General features: G+C 57.2%; 3 protein-coding genes across 3 annotated transcripts; 2 read left to right on the top strand and 1 right to left on the bottom strand.

Moving 5' to 3' along the window:
• Positions 1–1,742: 1,742 nt before the first annotated feature.
• Positions 1,743–5,578, top strand: MFIFM68171_06220 (uncharacterized protein; the record flags this gene model as incomplete). Its single annotated transcript, XM_071061640.1, has 3 exons — positions 1,743–5,159; positions 5,221–5,376; positions 5,465–5,578. 3 exons carry the CDS (start codon positions 1,743–1,745, stop codon positions 5,576–5,578), a joined length of 3,687 nt encoding a protein of 1,228 aa, XP_070917741.1.
• Positions 5,579–6,839: 1,261 nt separating this feature from the next.
• Positions 6,840–9,838, top strand: RGT1 (Glucose-responsive transcription factor; the record flags this gene model as incomplete). The annotated part of the gene is made up of 4 exons (XM_071061641.1): positions 6,840–7,762; positions 7,817–8,269; positions 8,323–8,909; positions 8,979–9,838. The coding sequence occupies 4 exons, from the start codon at positions 6,840–6,842 to the stop codon at positions 9,836–9,838; spliced, it is 2,823 nt and encodes a 940-aa protein (XP_070917742.1).
• A 2,065-nt stretch (positions 9,839–11,903) lies between these two features.
• On the bottom strand, positions 11,904–13,521 carry MFIFM68171_06222 (Copper fist DNA binding domain-containing protein; the record flags this gene model as incomplete). The annotated part of the gene is made up of 3 exons (XM_071061642.1): positions 11,904–13,000; positions 13,067–13,225; positions 13,446–13,521. The coding sequence occupies 3 exons, from the start codon at positions 13,519–13,521 to the stop codon at positions 11,904–11,906; spliced, it is 1,332 nt and encodes a 443-aa protein (XP_070917743.1).
• Positions 13,522–20,539: the final 7,018 nt, after the last annotated feature.

Below are 20,539 nucleotides of genomic sequence, written 5' to 3' on the forward strand. Positions count from 1 at the left end.
TAACGATGGAGATACCCCATGCTTTCACTGCATTGCTTGAAGGCGGACCAGTTATGGCGGCAAGGCAACTATACTAGTGTGGCTGTAGAGCCGTTATTCTTTATTTTTAACATCGTCTTCTTACGGGCCGCCAGAAGTGTCTCGTTATACCGTAGGTAATCTAGGACCTCTTGCAAGGAAGTCATGGTGCTATATCAACGTAACGTATTGCACTGTAAATGGATCCGTCCCCATTTGTTATATCTCTGTAGATGTAGGATTAGGTTCCCGTAGAGAAGCAGGTGGGTCATGGCATCGTGAGACGCTTCCTATGGTCTCATTGTTTTTTTCTTCTTTTCTTCCAAATTGTCTAGTAGCTGCCATTGAGAGGACACGCGTTTCAAACAAATACGTACCCTCCACCGTGTGGCGCTGTTCCTTACGCCTTAAGGTCCGCTCCCGACACTTGTTTCCCGAGTCTCGCTCAATTCAGTGGCTTAGAGGAACAAGTGAGCAATAAGGGGACGTTAGGCGTTGACCCCCGCCACCCACGCGAGGCGAGACAACCAGGAAGGCGAGGACTGGTCAATAGGCCACTTCTGTCCCTTCGGCGGGCATTTCCAGGTTATCCCAGTCTTGGGGCTAACTTCCTGTTTAGGAGCGAAGGAAGGTATTAATCATTCAAGTTAAGCTTAATGGAGGGCTGTTATGGTTGGAATTCATCCCATCCATGAAACCAAGGCCGGTAACCTGGGCCTGACACATCCGTCCCAACCGTGCCTGACGAGCCACTTCAGATGTTGCATAGACAACCCCCTCGATGCGTTGCGACACTTCCCATTCCGCCACCACACGACCGGGTGTACAATTAAAAATCTGACGGCGGGCGCTAGCGAATAGAAAGCTCACAACAGCTTCCGGGTGACCAAGCATTGACAGACGTTGAAACGCCGCCGACGAATCGATGCGGACCGCCTTAGCAATTCACTGCGTTGGGGATGCGAGGCAATTGAGCGGCCAATGCCACTGGCTGAGATGCAATATGCAAAAAGCACTACCGTACGAGACCACACAGCACCAGAGCCCCTGTTCGCATGCCCCACCAGGCGTTTCCTGCAACGCCTGCACCGCGGCACCCCCTTCCCTGGTCGCCCACGCTAGGCCCACATATTTTCCTTTCTGGGGACTCTGCCAGCGGCAGCACATGGGAGACCAGCGCCGGGCTCCTCTTTTTTTCACCTCTCTTCCTTTTCGTGGTAATTGCAGCTGAACCTCGTCTTTTCTTCCATCACCACTAGGCCTCTCTGCTGTAGGAGGTCTTTGTGCGTGACTGTCCGGCCCGTTTTGCAGAGCATATCCGCTGTTGCTTCCCGCCGCCGTCTCGAGCCCGTCGCTGGCCCGGTCAAAGCTTCTTGGCTGTACGTGCCCGGCCGCTCCGACAATAGCCATTGTTTGGTCGTCTACAACTGTCCGCCGAAAGGGAGTGCCTATCTACAGGGGGACTGGTGAGTTTGCTGCTTGCTTTTGGGAGCTTCCTCAAGTTATCGACGCTAGTCCCTGCTCTTCATTTGTCTTTCTTCCTTGTTGTCAGACACTATCAGACGATACGGGAAAGCTTCGTCTGGGCTTCCCGCTTTGATTGCGCTTAATTTCATGGCACTCCACCGTCATCGGCTGTGCTAACCGTCCTTACCATTACTTGAGACCGTCTCGCCGGTGCTTGATTCGCAGTTTCGAACCAGTCCCAACGACGCCAGCCCATCATGTCCGACGCCGAAGGCTTCGAGGTTGTCCAGCATGGGGATGCTCCTCCGGCACCCTCCGCGCCCACGCCCGCGCCCGCGCCCGCAGCCGAGCGCGCTGAGGAGCCCGTTGCGAAGCCCGCTGCGAAGCTCTCTCCCACCTCGCCCAATGGCGCAACGGAGAAGAAGGCCGCGGCGAGCAATGCGGCTCCGAAAAAACCAGCAACGACGGCTACCTCGACTGCAAAACGAACGGGAGCGGCTGGCACTACCGCCACGAAGCCGGCCACGAGTTCGGCAGCACGGACGAGCACGGCCGGCGGCCTGAGCAAGCCTCCAACCCGGCCCACCGCGGGAGCGGTAGCCGCCAAGCGCCCGTCAACGGCTGCCTCGACCGTCTCCCACCGCTCTCAGCCATCCGTGTCTGAAGATGAGAAGAAGCGATCGTCGATCTCCTCCGGCACCGGTGTCGCACGCCGCACCTCGACCGTCGGCGCTGCTAGCTCGCCTAGCAAGGCGAAGACCGGCACGACCGCCGCCACCACGGCCGCCGCGAGAAAGCCTGCTACTGCCTCCGGTACTGCGCCGTCGAGGACGGCGACGAGCACCGCGAGGCCATCGACGAGCTCTACGGCAGCCTCAACAACGACTCGTACGCCTACTCGACCTGCCGCTAGCAGCACCGGAGCCGAGACGAAGAAGCGAGTCTCTTCAGTCTCGGGGGGCACTACCACCGGCACTACACGTCATACGCCTCGTCCTTCGCTGGCATCGAGCACGTCATCTACAACTACTGCCGTCGCCGCCGCCGCCGAGTCGGCCAAGGAGATTGAAGAGCTCAAAGCCAAGCTTGCATCGAGTGAAACTGAGATCACAGAGCTGAAAGCTCAGATTGCTTCATCCCAGGAGAAAATTACCGAGCTTACGGAGAAGGCGAACGCCGCCGCAACGGATCGCCCGGTTCCTGATGACGCCATTGGAAAGGAGACCCTAGAAGCGTTGAAGGTAGAGCATGCTGCCGAGATCGAGCGACTCAATAGGCAGGTTGCCGAGTTTCAAGAGAAACTAGCCGCTGCCGAAGCCGATGTTACCGCCCAGAAAAACCAGCTGGCTGAAGCTATCAAGACAAAGGATGCTGTGGAGGCCGAGGTTGCCGGCCTTAAAACGACTCTGGAGAGCCTTCAGGCGGAACATGAAGCTAAATTGAACGAGGCCGAGGCGAACCTATCCAGAACCACAGAAGAGCATGCTGCCAAGCTCGAGGCCCTCCAGAAGACCCTGACGGAGCAGCATCAGGCAGCTGTTCAAGCGCTGGAGGCGAAGCACGCCGAAGAATTGCGGGGCGGCGATGCCGAGCTCGCCGCCAACCACGAGAAGGCTATGCAAGATCTTAAGGCCAGCCACGAAAGCGCCGTCGCCGAGTTGCAGAAGAAAATCGACGACCTCGTTACTTCCCAGATGGCACTCGAAGCCGCTCATGAGACGAAGCTCGCTAGCGAAACCGCGGCGGGTGAGACGAAACTTGGCGCCCTAGAGGCCGAGATTTCCGAGCTCAAGGCCAAGCTCGAGACGGCAGAGCAAAGCTCAGAGACTGTCAAGTCCGAACTCGAGGCGAAGACCGCTTCCCTGTCGAGCCTGGAGGCTAAGGTTGCTGAGCTGGAAGCCGAACTATTGGCAGCCAAGGATGAGGTTGCCAAGGCCACCAGCACCCACGCTGATCTCCAGAAGCTCATTGATACTCTCAGCGAGGAGAACAAGTCGAAGGATGCCATCATCGAGAAGATGAAGGAGGAGAACGAAGCTGCGGCCACACACCACCAGAAGCAGCTTCAGCAGGTCAGCCAGGACTATGAGAATGAGATTGAGAGTCTGCGGGGCGATGCTTTCTTCAAGCGGAAGTTCGAGGAACTGGAGGCCAAGCACAAAGAGCTCATCCAGTCCCAAGAGGAGGCTGCGCAGAACCACGCCAAGGCTCTCGAGGCTGCCAAGGCTGAGTACGACGCTGCAGTCAAGGCTCTGGAGGCCAAGGAGGCGGAGCACCAGCAGGGTTTGGATGCACTGCGGGCGAGCCACGCCGAGGAGCTGGAGGGAGCTAAGAGCATGGCGAGGCAGGCCCAGGAATCGAGCGCCCAGGAGATCCAGTCGCTCAAGGAGAGCCATGCGAGCCAGATAGAGGTCCTCAAGGTTGAGAGCGAGGCCAGCTTGACCCAGGAGCTGGATGCTCTGAAAGCGGCCCACAGCGAGCTTCTTGAAGGCTGGAAGAAGAATGCCGAGGCGGAGAAGGAGCAACTTCTCACCAGCCACGCCGACGAGCTCGCCGCCGCCAAGTCGGCGGGCGATGAGACCCACGCCGCACTCTTGGAACAAATCAAGAAGGACCTCGAGACCAAGCATGCGGAGGAACTAGCAAAACTGACGGCAGAACTTGCGGCGGCCAACGCACTCAAGCAGGACCTCGAGGCAGCTCAGGCTAAACTTGTTGATGCGGAAGCTACGCATGCTTCCGCGGTCGAGTCTCTCAAGAAGACTCTCGAAGACAACCATGCAGACGAAATCGAGAAGCTCATCGCGGTGCACAATGAGGCCCAGGAGGCCCTGAAGGAGGACGGCGCTGTGAATGCCAAGGCTCAGCTTGAGGCATTGCGGGCTGAGCATGCTAGCCTGCTCAAGGAACTGACCGCCAAGTATGAGTCGGATTTCAAGTCTGCCGCGGAGGATGTTGCCAAGGTGGAAGCGGCAAAGCGCGAGGTCGACGCGGCCTTTGAAGCTCTCAAAGCTGAGCATGCCAAGGTGGTGGCAGCGAAGAGTGAAGTCGATGCGGCGCTAGAGGCCCTCAAGGCTGAGCATGCAAAGATGGAAGCGGCCAAGAACGATATCGATGCCGCCCTCGATGCCCTGAAGTTGGAGCACGCTAAGGTGCAAGAAGAATGCGACAACCTCGGCCAGCAGCTAGCACACGAAAAGATGGAGAAGTTCACTGCCCAGGCTGAGCTTGATGCTGCTAAGAACGCCAGACCAGACACAAGCGAGTTGGATGCGCTCCGAGAAAAGATTGCCGCCCTCGCTGCCGCTCACGACAAGAGCGAGTCTGAGCTAAAGGCCAGCCATGAGAAGGCTTCTGCTACCACTGCAGAGCTCTTGAGCATCAAGGAGGAGCTTGCTATGGCCCAGAAGGAGCTGGAGGCTCACAAACTGGAGGCTGACGCCAAGCAGAAGACCTCCGAGGCGGACTACAAGGATATGCATGATAGTATGACACAACTCATCGAGGAGGCGCAGAAGAAGGCGGTCGAGAACGAGAAGAAGGCGATGGAAGCGGAGCAGCGGTTCATGGAGAAGGTTTCGGAGGCAGACCAGCGGTTGGCCGAGGCAGACCAGAAGATTGCACAGCTCACAGCTCAGCTCAAGGTCAGAGACGCAGAGCTCGCCGAGGCTAGGGTATGTTGAATATTTTGCCGCACCCGATCACGACACAGCTGTTTAACGGAATTTATGATAGACCAGCGCCGAGTCTCCCAAGGGCCTCGCAGCGAGCCGGTTTGCCAACCCGCCCGGCAACGAGGACACGGGCGCCACCGCGGAGAAGGCTACGGAGGGAGCCGCGGCGGAAGGTGAGACTACTGAGCCGGACAACTCGTCGGCGGCAATGGCTTCGGTGCGCGCAACCCTAGCTTACAGAAGCATTTTTATATAATTTCCTGGCTCCTCATTCGGACGCATGCTAACGCAGGGGGTGTCTCCAGCTCTCTAAGGCCCAGATGACCGTTGGGCAGCTCATGGACTTGGATAACGACATGAAGGAGAACAACCGCCGCATCCTCCAGTCTATTACGGATGTGAAGTCGGCCGCGCCTTGACCTGGCTGCCGTCTCCCCAATGTCTGCAACGACCCTGTGTGCAGAGCTCACCCAATCTCGGCTTGTTTTTCTTGTTCTTATTTTTGGCCATTTCCAGTTTTCAGTAGCCGGTTGTCCTGCCATTGTTGTCGCGGACGAACCCAGATATTTTTAATCAGAATTCCCGGGATTTCGGGAGGAGCCTTTCTCACGTCCCCCATCCACCACCCCCCTTCCTGTCCGGCATTTTCACGTTTGTTGCCTATTTATCTGCCATCTCTATACCCTTCCCAGTTTGGCTGAGTGTTGGCCCTGTTGAGGCTTCGATTGGAGAAAGATGGTTAGTGTAGATGGGGCTCGGATGGTCCATTTGGGGCAGATTGTTTTGGAGTGAGTCTCTTTTTGTCAGTTCGTATTTGGGTGGGAGAATGAAAAGGGGACAGATCCGGGAGACTGGTCGGAGAGCTTTGGGCCGGACTCTTGCGAGGGACCGGAGCAACCTGAACCTAAATGTAATTTGGGCTGGTAGCTGCAATGTAGCCTCCTCTCTGTGCGCACAGCACAGTACAGCTCCGCGGTGCCTCGGCGGCATGTTGTAATGGAAGAGGTTTTGTTGGGGGAACATGTGCTGCACAACTTTTGTGTCTTGAGGATGAAGGCCAATGCTGCAGTGGCTCCTGATCCCCAGCCACAGGCATGCGCCCCATTCGTGGATTTATCCGGCACGATCTGGGGCCCGGGCCCGCAGAAGATGCCTGCCACCGCAAAACTTTTTCCGCTGCCAGCAAAAAAATATTCCGCCCGTGGCAGCGCGGTGAAAACTCCTTCCGTTCCCTCCCTCGGAGCTGTCAGTTCTTCCGCAGCGACAAATAATCCCACATCCGACTGGGAATAGTTTCTCGACAAACCAAGGTACGTTTCAGGCCTTGTCTTTTCCCTCTTTTCGGTTTTCCCGCTCCGTTTGGCCGTCTGCAGCCACTGGGCCGCATCGCATCCCATTGTGATGATGGCCTGGGCTCATTTTCTGGCCTGTCGCCGCCCGATCAACCTGCCGTCGCAGTAGTCATTATCTCCATAGTGTTACTGTAACTTGGAATTGCACACCATAGCAGCATCAATTGAGCCCATTGTTCGACGCCCCCCAGCTCCGTGCTAATGTTCACGAGTGACTAGCCGTACTCAAGCCAGTCTAGCATTTCTGTAGGCTATTTGGCGCAGCTTTCGGGGAGGTGTGAGGGCCCGCAGCTGTTGTCGGAGAAGCGCTGCGATAAGCGCCTAGGTGATGGACGACAAGAAATCGGCTCCGGAGGCAGAAGATGCCGTGATGCAGCAGAGCTACCCGTCTCCCATTGTCGATGGCCCGGATGCGCAATACTACCAGCTCGCATCGCATCGCGACCATGACCAGGACCAGGACCAGGACCAGGACCAGGACCAGCAACAGATGGACCACCAGCCGGGCCAGCCCGAGCACAATGGGCTCGCGAGCTTGCCCGGCCACCAAGCGCAGCACGAGGTCCATGGTCTTCCCAACTTGAGTGAGCATCAAAGCCAGCATGAGCACCACGGACTGCACGAGCTGCACGAGCTGCAGGAACCGTCAACGCCACAACAGCACAACTCCCGTCCGTCGGTCAGCGCAGACGAGTTGCAGCTCGCCGCCCAGCTGACCCAAGGCCTCGCACCCATGATGGCGGCGGCCCAGATGGCTGCTGTGCAGGACCAGGCACAGGACCCGCAGCCGCTGCAGCAACAGGAGCCCGAGGTGCAACCCCAGTCAGACCACAACCTCGAGGAGCAGCTCGAGGCGTCGTTGCAGAGCCACGAACGCGGGCTCCAGGCCCACGACCATGACCTGCAGCATCATAATCATGAACTCGGGAACCACGAGCTCCAGGATGTGCTGCCGCACGCTGGGCAGCAGCAAGCCCATCACTACTCCCAGAACCCTCCTCCTCCTCCGCACCTCCCTCCGCACATGTCAATGGACCACCTGCCGCCCAGTGCGTCGCAGTATCAATTGTCTGATACGACCCCTCCCCGCAAACGGTCCAAGGTCTCTCGTGCGTGCGACGAGTGTCGGCGTAAGAAGATCAAGTGCGACGCACAATCCGAAGCAACTGACCAGCCTTGTTCGAACTGCCGCCGGTCCAACGCCCAGTGTCTCTTCAGCCGTGTTCCCCAGAAACGGGGCCCGAGCAAAGGGTGAGCCATTATCCACGCTCCTGCGAGCGACAATACGACGCTGATGCAGCGTAGGTACATCAAAGAGCTGGCCGACCGGATCAATACGATCGAGGGCAAACTTAATACGAGCGTAGAGGGTCACGAAAGCATGGCAAGGAGAGCATCAAGCGAGGTGTTTGCGTCGCCAGGCATGGGCGACGAAAGCAGGAAGCGGCCCTTTTCCAGCATATCGGGCGATGGCTTCCACACGCCGTCTCCGAGCAGGATCTCGGCGGGGTACACCACCGACCACCGCCCGATCTTGCCCTATGTGCAGCCGGAATTCCGCCCACCGAACTCGGGCAATCCGAATGAGCTCGCCGTTAAGCCCGTCACGCTCATGTCGTTCCCCGGTGGCGCGGGTGATGCTGGTTTGCAAGCCCAGCCCGAACCCATCATGGACGGGATGTCGCAAAACGGGCTTCCCCAGGGTTCGACCCATCAGACAGATCAGTTGCCCGAGATTGAGGATGCTGTTTTTGACCGGTACTTTACGCATCATGATACGACACGTCAACGGCCAGCTAACGGTTCCATAGCTATTTGGAGATCATCCATCCGACTTTCCCGGTCCTGGCCAGCACCAAGGCCAGAGTCCAGTCGCTCCTGTGGCAATCCCCTTTTGCTCTGCAGAGCGCCTTCTACAATGCGTTTTTCTGCATGCTCAAGCCGTTTCTTCCCGCTTCCAATAGCCAGGTAAACAGCGACCCTCTTGCGGCAAGCCGCCTGCTCAGCGAATGGGAAGCCGAGGGGAGGCCGCGATCGACTGTCACCGACTTGGTGCGCCTTCAGACTCTCGTCATGGTGACCATCGCGGCGGACTGCCAAGGCATCGCCTTGGTGAAGGGCCAGCTTGGCGGCCCGTCGAAGGCCGAGATCATCGGCCGAGCGGTCGGGCTTGGGTACTCAATGAAGCTTTATCTCAGGGAAGTTGACCCGGTTGCCAGCCCAGAGTTGGACCCGAACTCGGACGACAACGTGGCTCTGCGAGCCTGGTGGGTGCTTGTCATGTTGGATCGTTGGAACGCCGTCGGCACAGCCACCCCGACCTTGATCAGTAACGATAGCGTCGTAATTCTGCCCGGGCTGAAGCACATCTTGGGTGACGTTGTTTTCACTTTAATTCGTAAGTCTTTCAGACATTGTCTCTGTTTTGTTGACTAGCGTACTGACGAACAAAAAAAAAAAAAAATAGGAATATCTTATACCCTCGGGTTCGTCATTCCCCTCGCTATCCACCCCCCAGCCGACCCTCTCCCGTCTAGTGGACCGGTCCTCAGTTCAATGACAACCCTGGCCGCCGAGCTTCTGCGATGGATCTTCCCGGCTGAGCAGACCGACGCCATCCTCCACCTCTCCTACTGGCACATCCGTCTCCTGTCCGAACTCCTGACCAGCCCCGGCATCCGGCGACGCGAAAACGTTCTTCAATGCGCCAAGAAACTGGTTGACCTCCTCGCGGGGAACCATGACCTTGTCAGCCCGCTGACACACCACTTTGTTGTCCTCGCCTCGCTGGCGCTGCTAGATCTTGTTGCCAACACTGGCAACGGCGATGACGACGGCGCGCGGCGCGAGGAGGCTGTTAGGCTGGGAAAGAATATCCTCGAGTTTAGCCTGTCGCCATCGCCGTGGAATGCCGCGGTACGGGAGAAGCTCGCTGCTAGATTGTTGGACGGGCCGGCGCGTCCCGCGACCAGTTCCGGAGGGGGGAATGCTCCTACTACTGCTACTACCGGTATTGTTGGTATTAGTGGTGGTAGTAGTAGTAATAGTAGTCAGAATTTGCAACAGCTTGCGGATTTGGCTACGGCAGTGGAGAGTTCGATTGCTGGGGCTGGAGCCGGCGCTGCGGGGGTGGATATGGCTGCTGAAGAGGAAGCGGCAGCGGCAACGGCAGCGGCAGCGGCAGCATCGGCTGTCAAGGGTGAGGATAATACCGGTGGTAGTCATCAAAACAACGGTGGTGGTGGTGATGCGCAAGCGGGGGTGGACGTCCTGGCCATGTTACGAGCTGGATATCTCACTTGCTTGGAGGAACCTGCTGCTGCTTAAGGAGGGACTGGTTGTGCCATCTCGACAGGCACACCCCCCAGAGTCGGTTAGTTCTGGGCGGTTGGCTTTGCCTTCACCTCTCACTCTTGCTCTTGCAAGGGGCAGCGAAGTTATTGCCAAGGCTGAGGTGTGATGGGGTAATACACAGCTCTCTGTCTCAGCGGAGATGAAGAGCTGGTCTCTGTGTATATGTCTATGTAGTAGTTGTAATTTGTATACACCCAGCGGAGGCATGTGTAATTCAACGCATCGGGGTATTTTCCTCATGAACCGTGGATCTTATTCGTGTTATTCTTGCCGTTAAAGCTATCCTCGGCATTGCAACTGTTCTAGTTGCTGCTCAAGTTCAGGGATTATGGAGAGTGCCGATGCAACTGGGTACAGCACTGTTTAGCGGAGCTTGGGTGAATGATCGCACAGGCGGGGGCGATCTTGACGGCGTTAATGGAAAACGATGGGAAAGAACAAGATCACCAGAGGCCTTCGAGTGCTCGTTGTCACATGGCATCATTTCCGTGAAAGAAACTATGCGGGCGGTAGATCGTTATCTCCCAACAGGCAAACAAGAATACCAGTTGCGCCCAGTACTTCCACTCCAAAAGCACAACACAAGGTCTACTCCAACCCAACTGGAAAAGGTTGAACCGACAAGAGGAAGCCCTCCCGACGTCATGACAACCGAAAAAGAAGGTTAGTCCATCGGAGCCGCTGCCGATCGTTTCCCAAGCCCACCAAAACACCCTGCAAACACGACGAGATGGGTGATGGTCCACATCGCTCGCATGTGTCAGACAACGGAGTTTTGGGGGCGTTAGGGTTGCAACGCGCCTCAGGATATTACTAACGGAGTAAGTTTAGGTAACTCAAATTTTAGTGATGTCACGTTGCTTTTCTCTCTTCCCCAAAGAACTTCCCCCGGTAAAAAGGGTCTGTACACTATGCCCGTACCCAAGTATCGCGTCTTACAGACAAAATTTGCCATTTCTCCCCCTAGAAACCCGATCATCACGATATCCAAGTAAGCAACCAAGGCTACGTTACCTTACCGAGGCGCTGAGTGATTCCGCCTTTTTCGTGCGGCACATGGTAGGAATTTTACAATCGCTAGGTAATTTTTTTTTCTTTTTTTTTTTTTTTTTGTTGCACCCGAGGTCCTTTTGAGCACCCGAGCTTCGAGGACCTCACATAGCCTTGCTTACCTGCACAGAGTCGCCGACTTCCTCCGGCCGACTTCCTCCGGCCACCGAGCTGGGGACCGTAGGCCGAGAGAACCGAGCCGAGCCTGGCATCCGCCGGGGGAAGGCTCCGCCTGAGGCTTGGGATCAGCAGAGCGATCGACAGCCGTCAGGCTTCACCTCCTGTTCAGTCGGTGCCTGATGCTGGTTTGGCAGAACCGTCAAAGGTTTATACCATCTGGAATAATCTTTGCCCTTCGTCTCAAGTGCCGTCTCTAGCCAAGCATGGTGGTTTATCCGGATCCAGTCAACAACACTTGGGAAGACGAGGCTACGTAGATAGTTGGATAAAATAATCTGCAACAAATTTCAGATAGCCACACAAGGTATTTCCACAGCATCTCTAAACAGGAAAAGACTTTAACCGCCCCCGTTGCATAAGCTCAATGTGAGGAAACCACTGCTGCCCGCCCACCAGCTTTTTTTGTAACTCTTCTTAATGCCATGAACGCTCCAATAGACCCTGGTTGAAAATGCGGCTGAATTCCAGAAAGAAATGGGCGTTAGATGCGAGATAGATCATGATGAGACAAAAAAATGTAATCATGTCGTTCAGTTTCATGCCCCGAAGATCGAAGAGAACGAGAAACTGCCTCCAGCACCTCCCAAGAAACCAAAGCTCCCCTTAGCCGCCGCTCCCCGCCCCAGCCTCCTGCGTCCCGACCACGAGCCACAAAGATACTTTGGACGGACGGGAGCTATGTAATGTACGCGTGGCACAAGGAATTCGCTACTTGAACCATGGTCCGATCTACAAGTGTTCGGTGGGGGGTATCCGAGTAAGCCAAACGCCTGTCACGTTATCTTGTCCGAATCTCGACCGTCTCGTGTTATTGGCCATCCCAGAACGATGGCATGTTGCTTTCCGTCGGCGAGTCCGTCACATTGGGCAGCCCACTGCCGTAGTCATTCATCCAAAACGCCGAGTCGTCCTCCAGGGGAGCGAAGCCGCTAAAACCGGGAGCGCTACTCGTGAGCAAAGTTGGGTCCTCGCCGGCCATGGAGGACGGTGTCGGGAGGAACTTGTTCCCGGCCTTCTTCATCAAGTTGTACTCGAAGTCCAGGCTTGTGAACTCTGTGCTCCCCAGCAAACCGGTGTGCGCGTGCCCCACGCCATAGCTGTTGGCCGGGACGGTGTTCTGGAAAGTGTCAAAATCATCCAAGGGATTGGACAGGAAATCCTCCACCTCCGACACCTCACCCGACGTCGACGTGGTGGTAGTCATGGTCGGTATTTGCTCCGATCCCGTGAAGTCGAGGCCGCTATAGCTCGGAGCCTGGCTGTAGCTCGACGGGGCAAAATCGTCGGCGTTGCTAGCTAGTCCGAGCCCGTCAAAGTTACTCCAGTCGACCGAGGCAGCGCTCAGGCCGGCGCTGAACATCGGCTGCTCATGATCCGACATGGCACCGAAGAAGTCGGCGCTGTTGGGAACATACGGAGTGTACTTGATGCCCGAGAGATCTAGAGGCGGCAGCTGCCCATTGAGCTGGGCAAACGATGACGAGCCCGCCATCAAGGGTGAAGCCGCCTCCGACTTGACCCTACGTTGGGCTTGAGGCGTTTCTTCGCCGAAACCGCTGCCGGCCTCGGAATCCCCGGCAGCTCCAGGACCCGCAAGGTCGTCCATCGAGTGGTTTCCGCGGCTGCTCGTGCTGTGCATCGAATTGACACGGTTGAGCTGATACGGCCCGGCCTTCTGCGACGCCTTGACGTGTTTGTATGTCGGTTTGTGGTGGCCATGCGCATCAAAGGACAGTACGTCAGAGTTGGTCGTGTTGGCGCGGTGCCTGGCGCGTGAGCTAGCCTTGGAGCTCTTGGACTGCGGGGCGGTAGCGCCGTCCGAGTCGGATTCGGGAACGGTATCGAGCTGCGGTTCCCTCTTGTGCACGCAGGTGCAGCGGCCGCCGTGGTTACAGCAGCAGCTTTCTGCGGGGAGACGATACACAAGTCAGAGGAGCATAGCCTTGATCAGTCAGACATGACAATGCTCACCCTTGTGACCCTCGACCACCGGTCTCAAGTGCACGCACTTATGCGTCTTCTCGCCGCAGTCGCACTTGACGTGTGCGGATCGCGACTTACGCATGGCGCGGCAGTGTTGACATTGCGATACCGGCCTTCCCTTCTTGTTGATGTGCTGGAGCGGCCGATCTGTGGTTGCGGGCAGAGCGTTATTAGCATTCAGGTATAATAATACCCCGCGATGTGGAATTGGAGACAGGCAGCATGCGGAATTGGGGACATGAGGGGCAGCAGGCAGGGCATTCAGCCCCCCCACCCACCCACTCGAGCTCGTCAAGCTCGCGTAGGGGATTGTGTCCCGGTGCCCCTCGGTTGCAACTGGTCGAAGCAAGCATAAAATATCACTTACCATGATGTTGGCAGTTGCTAACGCGGTGGCCTCTCACGCAGGCCTCGCAAGCCCACTTCTCTCCGTCGATGATCATGGTGGATAACGCTCGGTCGTTGCCGGTCTAGCGAGAAAGCGCTTCGGAGACGAGAAAAAAATGTCGGCCCGTGGTCCGGTAGCAATGGCCAATCCCGAGCTATCTCCCGCGGTGCGCTTGGAGATGTGCAGACGTTGCAAGCGAAGAGCGAAGGATGCAATGCGCTAGCCTGTTAGCAAGGCCACCGTCGGTGCTGCAGGACCGGCAGGGTAAAGCAGCCGAAATCTTCGGGGACGCCCACGCGCGACGGGGGTTTCGAGACAGAGAGGGACGGAGGGGAGCCGCCTATAGAGTCATCGCTCGGGGTTTCGCTGGGTTAAAACCATCGGTGCAGGATGCCGAGGATCCCGAACTGAAGCCAGAAACGACTTGATCGAAACTCAAAAGAGGGCTAGGGAATGAAATAAAAGAAATGTGGGTTGAGTGGAGAGTCGCTGACGGCTGCCCAGTGGAGTTGGTAGCTGCCGTCTAAGTCAGAGGAGTTGAGGTGGGACAAGAGGCTGTGGCCGAGTCGGTTGGCTTTTTTCTTTTTCTTTTTTTTCCCTGGTTGCAGGGCAGAGGTGGGGTTTTCCCAGGGCAAACCGGGAGACGGGATGGCCTGTACCGGAAGAGCTCGCCTTGCGAGCCGGCTGGGACGCTCAGCCGCGACACCAGACTTTGATCCCTTAAGTCAGCGAGGACTGTTTGGCTGTGGCGCGCAACCGAACAACCGAAACACAAGCTGCCTGAATGGCGCAGGCTGCCAACGGACGGCCGGGGGGGGAGGGGGTCTAGTAGACGTAACCGCTCAATGGATGCGGCGGGCTTGTTCCGTCCGGAGCTTGTTGTTGTTGTGTTGCTGTTCTTGTTATGGCTCTTGTTGTTCCCGTTGGCTTAGGTCGTTGTCGGCTAGCTAGAGCTCTGTGAGCACCAGGGACTTGAGCATGACGTGCAGCGTAGCAGGCCGACGGCAAAAAGCAACACAATTCTGGAAGAGGGACGACGGAAGCCGGATACGACGAGGGCAACAACGAAACGAAATCCCGGAGACCAGAAACCTGCGTTGCGAGCGCGGGAGCAGTGACGAGGGAGGTGGGCTCCTTTAATGTCGGGCCGGGCGTGGGACTGCACGCTTCATCAGGGTCGTTGTGGGATTCCACATGTGGATGCTCGACGAAACTGGGGCGCTTGGGTGGATGGACGACAGGCCTGTTGTGCCTGCCCTGGCTGGGCAAGGCCCGGCTTGGAGTGACGAAACGAAGCGCCAGATCGGGGTGGGCTGCCACAGCAGTCCTTGGCGGCGGTACATGGATACTCTGGTTAACTCGATGGCTGACCGTCTCTGCTCGCACCGGCCGCGGGTTGCTCGTGCCCGGGGCAGGATTGACCAGCCAGCCCACGGGCCTTTGTCGCTCACAAATGACGGGAAGACTGGTTGGTCACAACTGTCCTTAGGCGAATGAACGGGTCCGCGGGATTGCTTGAATGGGAGTGTCCAGCAGATGGACCCCGACAGGCACCCCGGGCTCGCCAGAGCGGGAGGTCGGCGCAGGCGCAGGCCTGGGAGCGTGGGCGTAAGGACAGAGGGAAGAGGCTCCATTGGAGGAGGCGTCGGTCAAGTGGGTGGCCATCTGTTTTGCAAGGTTCAAATGGTCCCTTTGCCGGAGCGTCTTATCCCACCTCGCACTCGGCCACCTCCCCTCTCTCTTCACAGCGAAGCGTGGCTCCTTCCTCACTCGGTCTGCGTTTCTGGTTTGACGCTGTTCTGCACAGGGCAGCTGCTGTCAGGCAGAGCCAAGGTACCTTAGGTAAGGTATCCGATCCATGTTACAAGCCACGGCAAGGTACCTCCATGCGCGTCACTTCCCACCCCCCCAGCCTCCGGCCTGCTGCCCTCGCTCTCCAAGTTCCTGACGTCTGCGCATTATCGGAGACCCCCGGCATCTTCTGCAGCACTCGCCTCGTACTTACCCGAAGACACGCAACAAGGCCGGCCAGTTTGCGGCGAGACTGCCGTGTGCGTGTCGGCTCTGCCGCAAAGGGTGGTTGTCTCCATTTGGTCACTGTCCCGCGACCTGGGGCAGATCGGATCTGAACGACCGAGTTCCTCCCGCAATTACGACCATTGCACATTGCAAAAAGGCTCGGCGCCTTCACGCGCTACCTTAGTCTGCGACAAGGGCGCCGGTTGATGGGTGGGGTGGTTTCTGTTTCCAGCAGCGTCCCCACGCCCGGCGCTTCTCAGGGTCTGGGTAAAAGCCCCAATCAAAGGGAAAACAGGAACAGGGCCGGACAATCTCGACTAAGACGCCGCTCATAGGCGGGATGCATGGATTATGGCGACTCTGTTGCCTTGTCTGAGGATCACATTGTCGGGACACGGCGCGGGTGCTTCCTCGGTGCTGTTTCCCTCTCTGTGTACTAGTATGCGTGCTTGTGTGCTGGACATGCCTTGTTGTTTAATCGGGTCGAGGGTGGGTGATACCGGGAACCTGTCAAGTGGGCGGGAGGTCCCCTAGCTCCCAAGTGGGGGGAAAGCGCTGGAACGGAGTTGGCTTCCTGCTCCCAAGTGTCCGATGTGGTGGCCCTTGCCATGACGTGCTTTTCCTCTGTGCACTGCTGGCCACCACACCGAGCAAAGCAACCCACCCACACCGCAAGACCCATTTTTACCATCCGAGACGCTGCCTCCGACTGTCCAGTCGGCTTTTGCCGTTGTAGGATCCATTTGCAGCATTCGCCGAGAAAAACTTACCTTTTCCCGATGGAAGGAAGCCTGCGAGATGTCGTGGACCTGCATTAAGAAGGTTTTCTTTTCTCCATTTTTTTTTTTTTACCTATCGCCTGCAACACGGTTCAAGGCATCTGAAGGCACGCTACCAGCAGCCGAGCATGAGGGGAAGCTTGTGGGTCTCTGCCGCAAGCCTGAAGATGCTGAAAGCGTTTAGTGCTCGAGCCGGCTAGGCTGCGGCTTCATTGGGTGTTCAAACATCCCGCGCCAGCAAGCCGACATCAACTATAATCTGCACATGCAGCCTCGTCAGCCGTTTCTGCGTATGCAAAGACGGAACGATTGATCTGCCCTGGCGAGCCCGCTGGGCGGCTGGCGGGCTTTTGCAGGAGCTGGCCCGGTTGGCGAGGTTATTGAATCCTCACAACTGCCTGCAGCTGGACTTTGTGGTCGATTAGACGGCAGAATGCTCATATTGACAGCCTCCGCCGAGCCGCGCCGATCGCCCCGTTGTCTCCGACGCGAACGGCAGTCTCTGACAAGATCCGTCGTGTCCATGGAACCTCGCGGCTGGGGGCTCGGCCGCATTGTTGCTCGCCGAGAGCGAAACGTAGTCACTGGTGGAGATTATCGTCGAGCGTGATGCCGCCAAGTGCTTGGGCCTTCGGTTGGACGGACGAGTTGCCCACAACCGTCGTTCGGTGCAGGCAGAGAGTGTGTAAGTCCAACTCTTTTAAGATGCTGCAATTGGCCATGTTGGAGGGCATCACGTAAACGACTTGGCGGGTGACCGTGAGGTGGCTCTTGCTAGGAGTCCGTGCTGGCCTCACTCCGAGGCACGGCCAACAGTGGAGTCAAAAGGCCCGGTCTGCGAATCGGCCCTGTCATGGCGTTGTTTCGATGCCCGGTCCAATGCTGCAAATTTTTCTCTTCATCCACACCCGCAGTTTCTCCCAATGCAGCTCCGCGGCTCTGCAAAGGAGATTTACGAGCCTTCCTTTGCGATGCCGTCCAGCGGCAAACCAGGCCGCTATACCCATACCTCAACCGGCTTAGCAGCTAAGCTACTAGCGATCTCGTCCTTTGTTCAGCCAAGCGTGGCTCGAGTTTAGCAGGGCCGAGGATGGCCATCCATTCTGCTGCAGCGCAACCTGCTATGCAAGAGTAAGGTAGCGCACAACGCTCCTCGGCCCCGGCGTTCTCTCGGCCCAGACCAGCTTCAAACAGCCGCACATCCGGCAAGCCGACCTCTGTCGCTGCAGGATGGCACATTTGTCTCCTGCCAGCAGCGCTTTCCCGCGGGATCATCTCTTCAATGCCATTTGATCCCAACGGGGCTTTAGGCCATTAGGGATCGGCACGCGGCTCTCCAGCATGACACGCACCTCTCCCCTTCATGTGCAGTCCCCCCCACCACCCGCCACCCCGTCGCTCGCCAGTGGACGTGGACCCTCATCTTTTCCTCGTGAGCACCGAACAATGTCGGAAGAAAGAGGTGCACGCGGTGAGTCGTCGCTCGTCTCTACTTCCGCCTACGCATCCTTCCAGCTCCAACGGGGGCGCACTCGCAAGTTGCGGTGTCAGACCGCCAGCAGCCGGAAGGGAGACGATACGGGTCCTGGTTACTGCACCTGACCTTGACATGTCAGTTACACGAGGCATTGCCCCTTAAGTCATCGCACCTCAGGGCCAGCCCTGTCACTCTAGCAGCCACAATCTGCAAGTGGCGGTTTTTGGGGAGTGCCCAAAGTCCCATGCCATGCCCAGCCTCAGAAAGGGATTCTGGGCGGGAGAATTCGGTTTCTCTGTCAGCGTTCCATCACACGACCCGAGACAACGGGGCAGAGCGTGATGGGCAGGTACTCGTTACCTCGGGATTCCCCACCGTCCCTCTTCAGGACCAGGCTGTCGGTGGCAATCGCTCACCGGCTCTTACGACCTTCCGCCCCGCAGCCATAACCATGAGGATATACGGTCCGGTCAGATTTTTTTCTTTTTTTTAATAAAAAAAAAATTGGGGTGAGAAATCCCGTGCCATCCATATGGCTAATGCAATGGCCGAGAAAGTCCCAGGGATCCAGGAAATCGATGGCGCCCCTTTTGGGTGCATTCTGAGCTAAAGACGAGCAGACCAAGAGCATCTGATCGAGTTTGGCAATGTCGTTGGGCACCTACTGCCGTTCGGATGGGCGGCAAGGTGCCGACTTAGAACGGTCTGTCTAAGCTCTTCTTGGACACGCTGGGTGGTATGATAATTTGCAGACCGTCCTGTTTATCAGTTGTCGAAACGCTGCAGATCGGCGTTTCCCCAGCAAGTGGCCCCGGGTCAGCGTTCTAGAACGTTTCCGCAGCTTCCATGGAATCGTGCTTTTACAGGAGAGCCGGTAAGCCGCGAGAAGCCATTCAGCCAGGGTATTTTTGCGCGGCCAAGCCCCCGTTTCCACCGCCAACAAGAGGGGGGTTCCCCAGATCAACGTGGGAGCCAGGAAATAACGGCTGCTGCAGCATTTGCCGTCAGTTCCCTGAGGCATCGGGCTGGCGGGTGCAGTGGGCGCCAGCCACGAGCGAGCATTATCAATACCATGCGTCCGTCCCGATCCAATTCGGCTTGCAGCTGGAGAGGGGTCGCCGGTCATCGGAGACACATCTGCGCCGGCGACTTTCTTGCTACCTGGCTTCAGGAAGATGAGCATTTCGAGCACATCTCCAACTGCCTCTCCCCACTTTTGACGGTCGCGGGGAAGTGGGCTGGGATGGTTATCGGTTCGATAGGCAAGTTCCTATCGAAAACCCACACTTGCTAGTCCTCTCGTTTTCATCAGCCATTTTACACACGCATTCTTAAACCCCCACGCTATGACCCTCCCACTTCTCCCATTTCAGGTGACGGCCCCCCATGCCTGGACAGCACGTTCTGTGTCCTGGAGAAACATGCACCATGGATGTGGTGGGCACGTTGCCAGTGCAGAGTTCCTCATGGGGGTCACACCAAGATGGCCGACCTCGCCGTCCCTTGGTTGAGACATGGTTCGGTGTGCGAACCAGTCCCCGGGCTTGAGGGTCAAGGATATCATGGCGGCAATCTCGTCTGGGTCTTGTCCTACAATGGCAAGAACTGGGTTCAGAAGATGCTGCACGAAGCCGACTTGGCAGTTATCCAGCTTTCCCTCCCAGTTGCATCGTCTGTACTTCGCGGGAGATGGCGATTTGCGATCCGCGTGATGGGGCAGATCCCGGTCAGCACGAATCGTCATGTGCGACGAGCATATCGATGCATTGATGGGTTACACGACCCCCAGTTGCCAGGCGGATACTCGTTCTTTTGCGTGTATCTACATCTGTGGTCATTGTCACTGTTGACTCGGATGACTTGCTATTGGCATAGATTGAATTCTGACCCGTTGCTGGGCGCCCGTGTTGAGAAGTCGTCTTGACCCTCTAGGATACCCGGGAATCAGTAGAGGTTACAAGTCTTTAACGCACCTTTGCGGTAGGTTTCCTCGCCACCACGGGGTCGCCGCTGAACGGATTACACACTGGGCAACCGCCTTCATCCCGCCGCGGTGGGTCGTGGAACAAGAGATTGATGACCAAAAATCGCGGCCCATCAGCTGCATGCTCCCCAGCCGCCAATGCCGATGTTGTGGACCAAGGCCCTCACGAGAGGTGACAGTAGTCGATCGGACGATAGACGCTATGGCCACATCGGAGCAGAGCGACTTCTGCCTTGGTTGTCGTTGATCAGATCTAGAACGCCAACAGAGAGAGCTTAAGAGACAGTTCCGAACTCGGAAGAATATCACGGCTAGGAGACGGCGCAATCGCATATAGCAGGTGTCAGTGTTGTTAGATGGCAGATAGTGGCCGTACAGTTATGCGCATTGCAATGCTAAGCATGAGATTCGACCGCTTGGAGTCGTACCTCCTTCCCCCCGATCAGATGACGGGCGTCTTCGAACGCAACATATTCAGCTTCAGGGCGGTACGGCAGAGAACACAGCTTCTGATTGCGTCACCTGTGAGCGTGGTCTCGGTTCTAAGGTGTTCCCGTGTCTCGAGACTTCAGCAGTGATTAGGTTTGCTTCGGCTCTTTCCCGGCGAGTCGTAACGTTGCTCGGCAGCGACGAACCCGCAAGAGGACTGGATCTGGCATGAATGATGCCGATTCCTGGACCGTCTTGCCAAAAGAACTGTCTGCTGTGCACAATCTGTAGCTGAAATGCGGTTGCATCTCATCGATTTGCCGCTCCCTGGACCGGGCATCCACGAGAGGATGACCTGAACAGCCAAGGAGGCAAGACGGGCCGT

The sequence above is a fragment of the Madurella fahalii genome (assembly GCF_045866475.1).
Source record: "Madurella fahalii IFM 68171 DNA, scaffold_3, whole genome shotgun sequence".
In the NCBI taxonomy this organism is placed as follows: Eukaryota; Fungi; Ascomycota; class Sordariomycetes; order Sordariales; genus Madurella; species Madurella fahalii.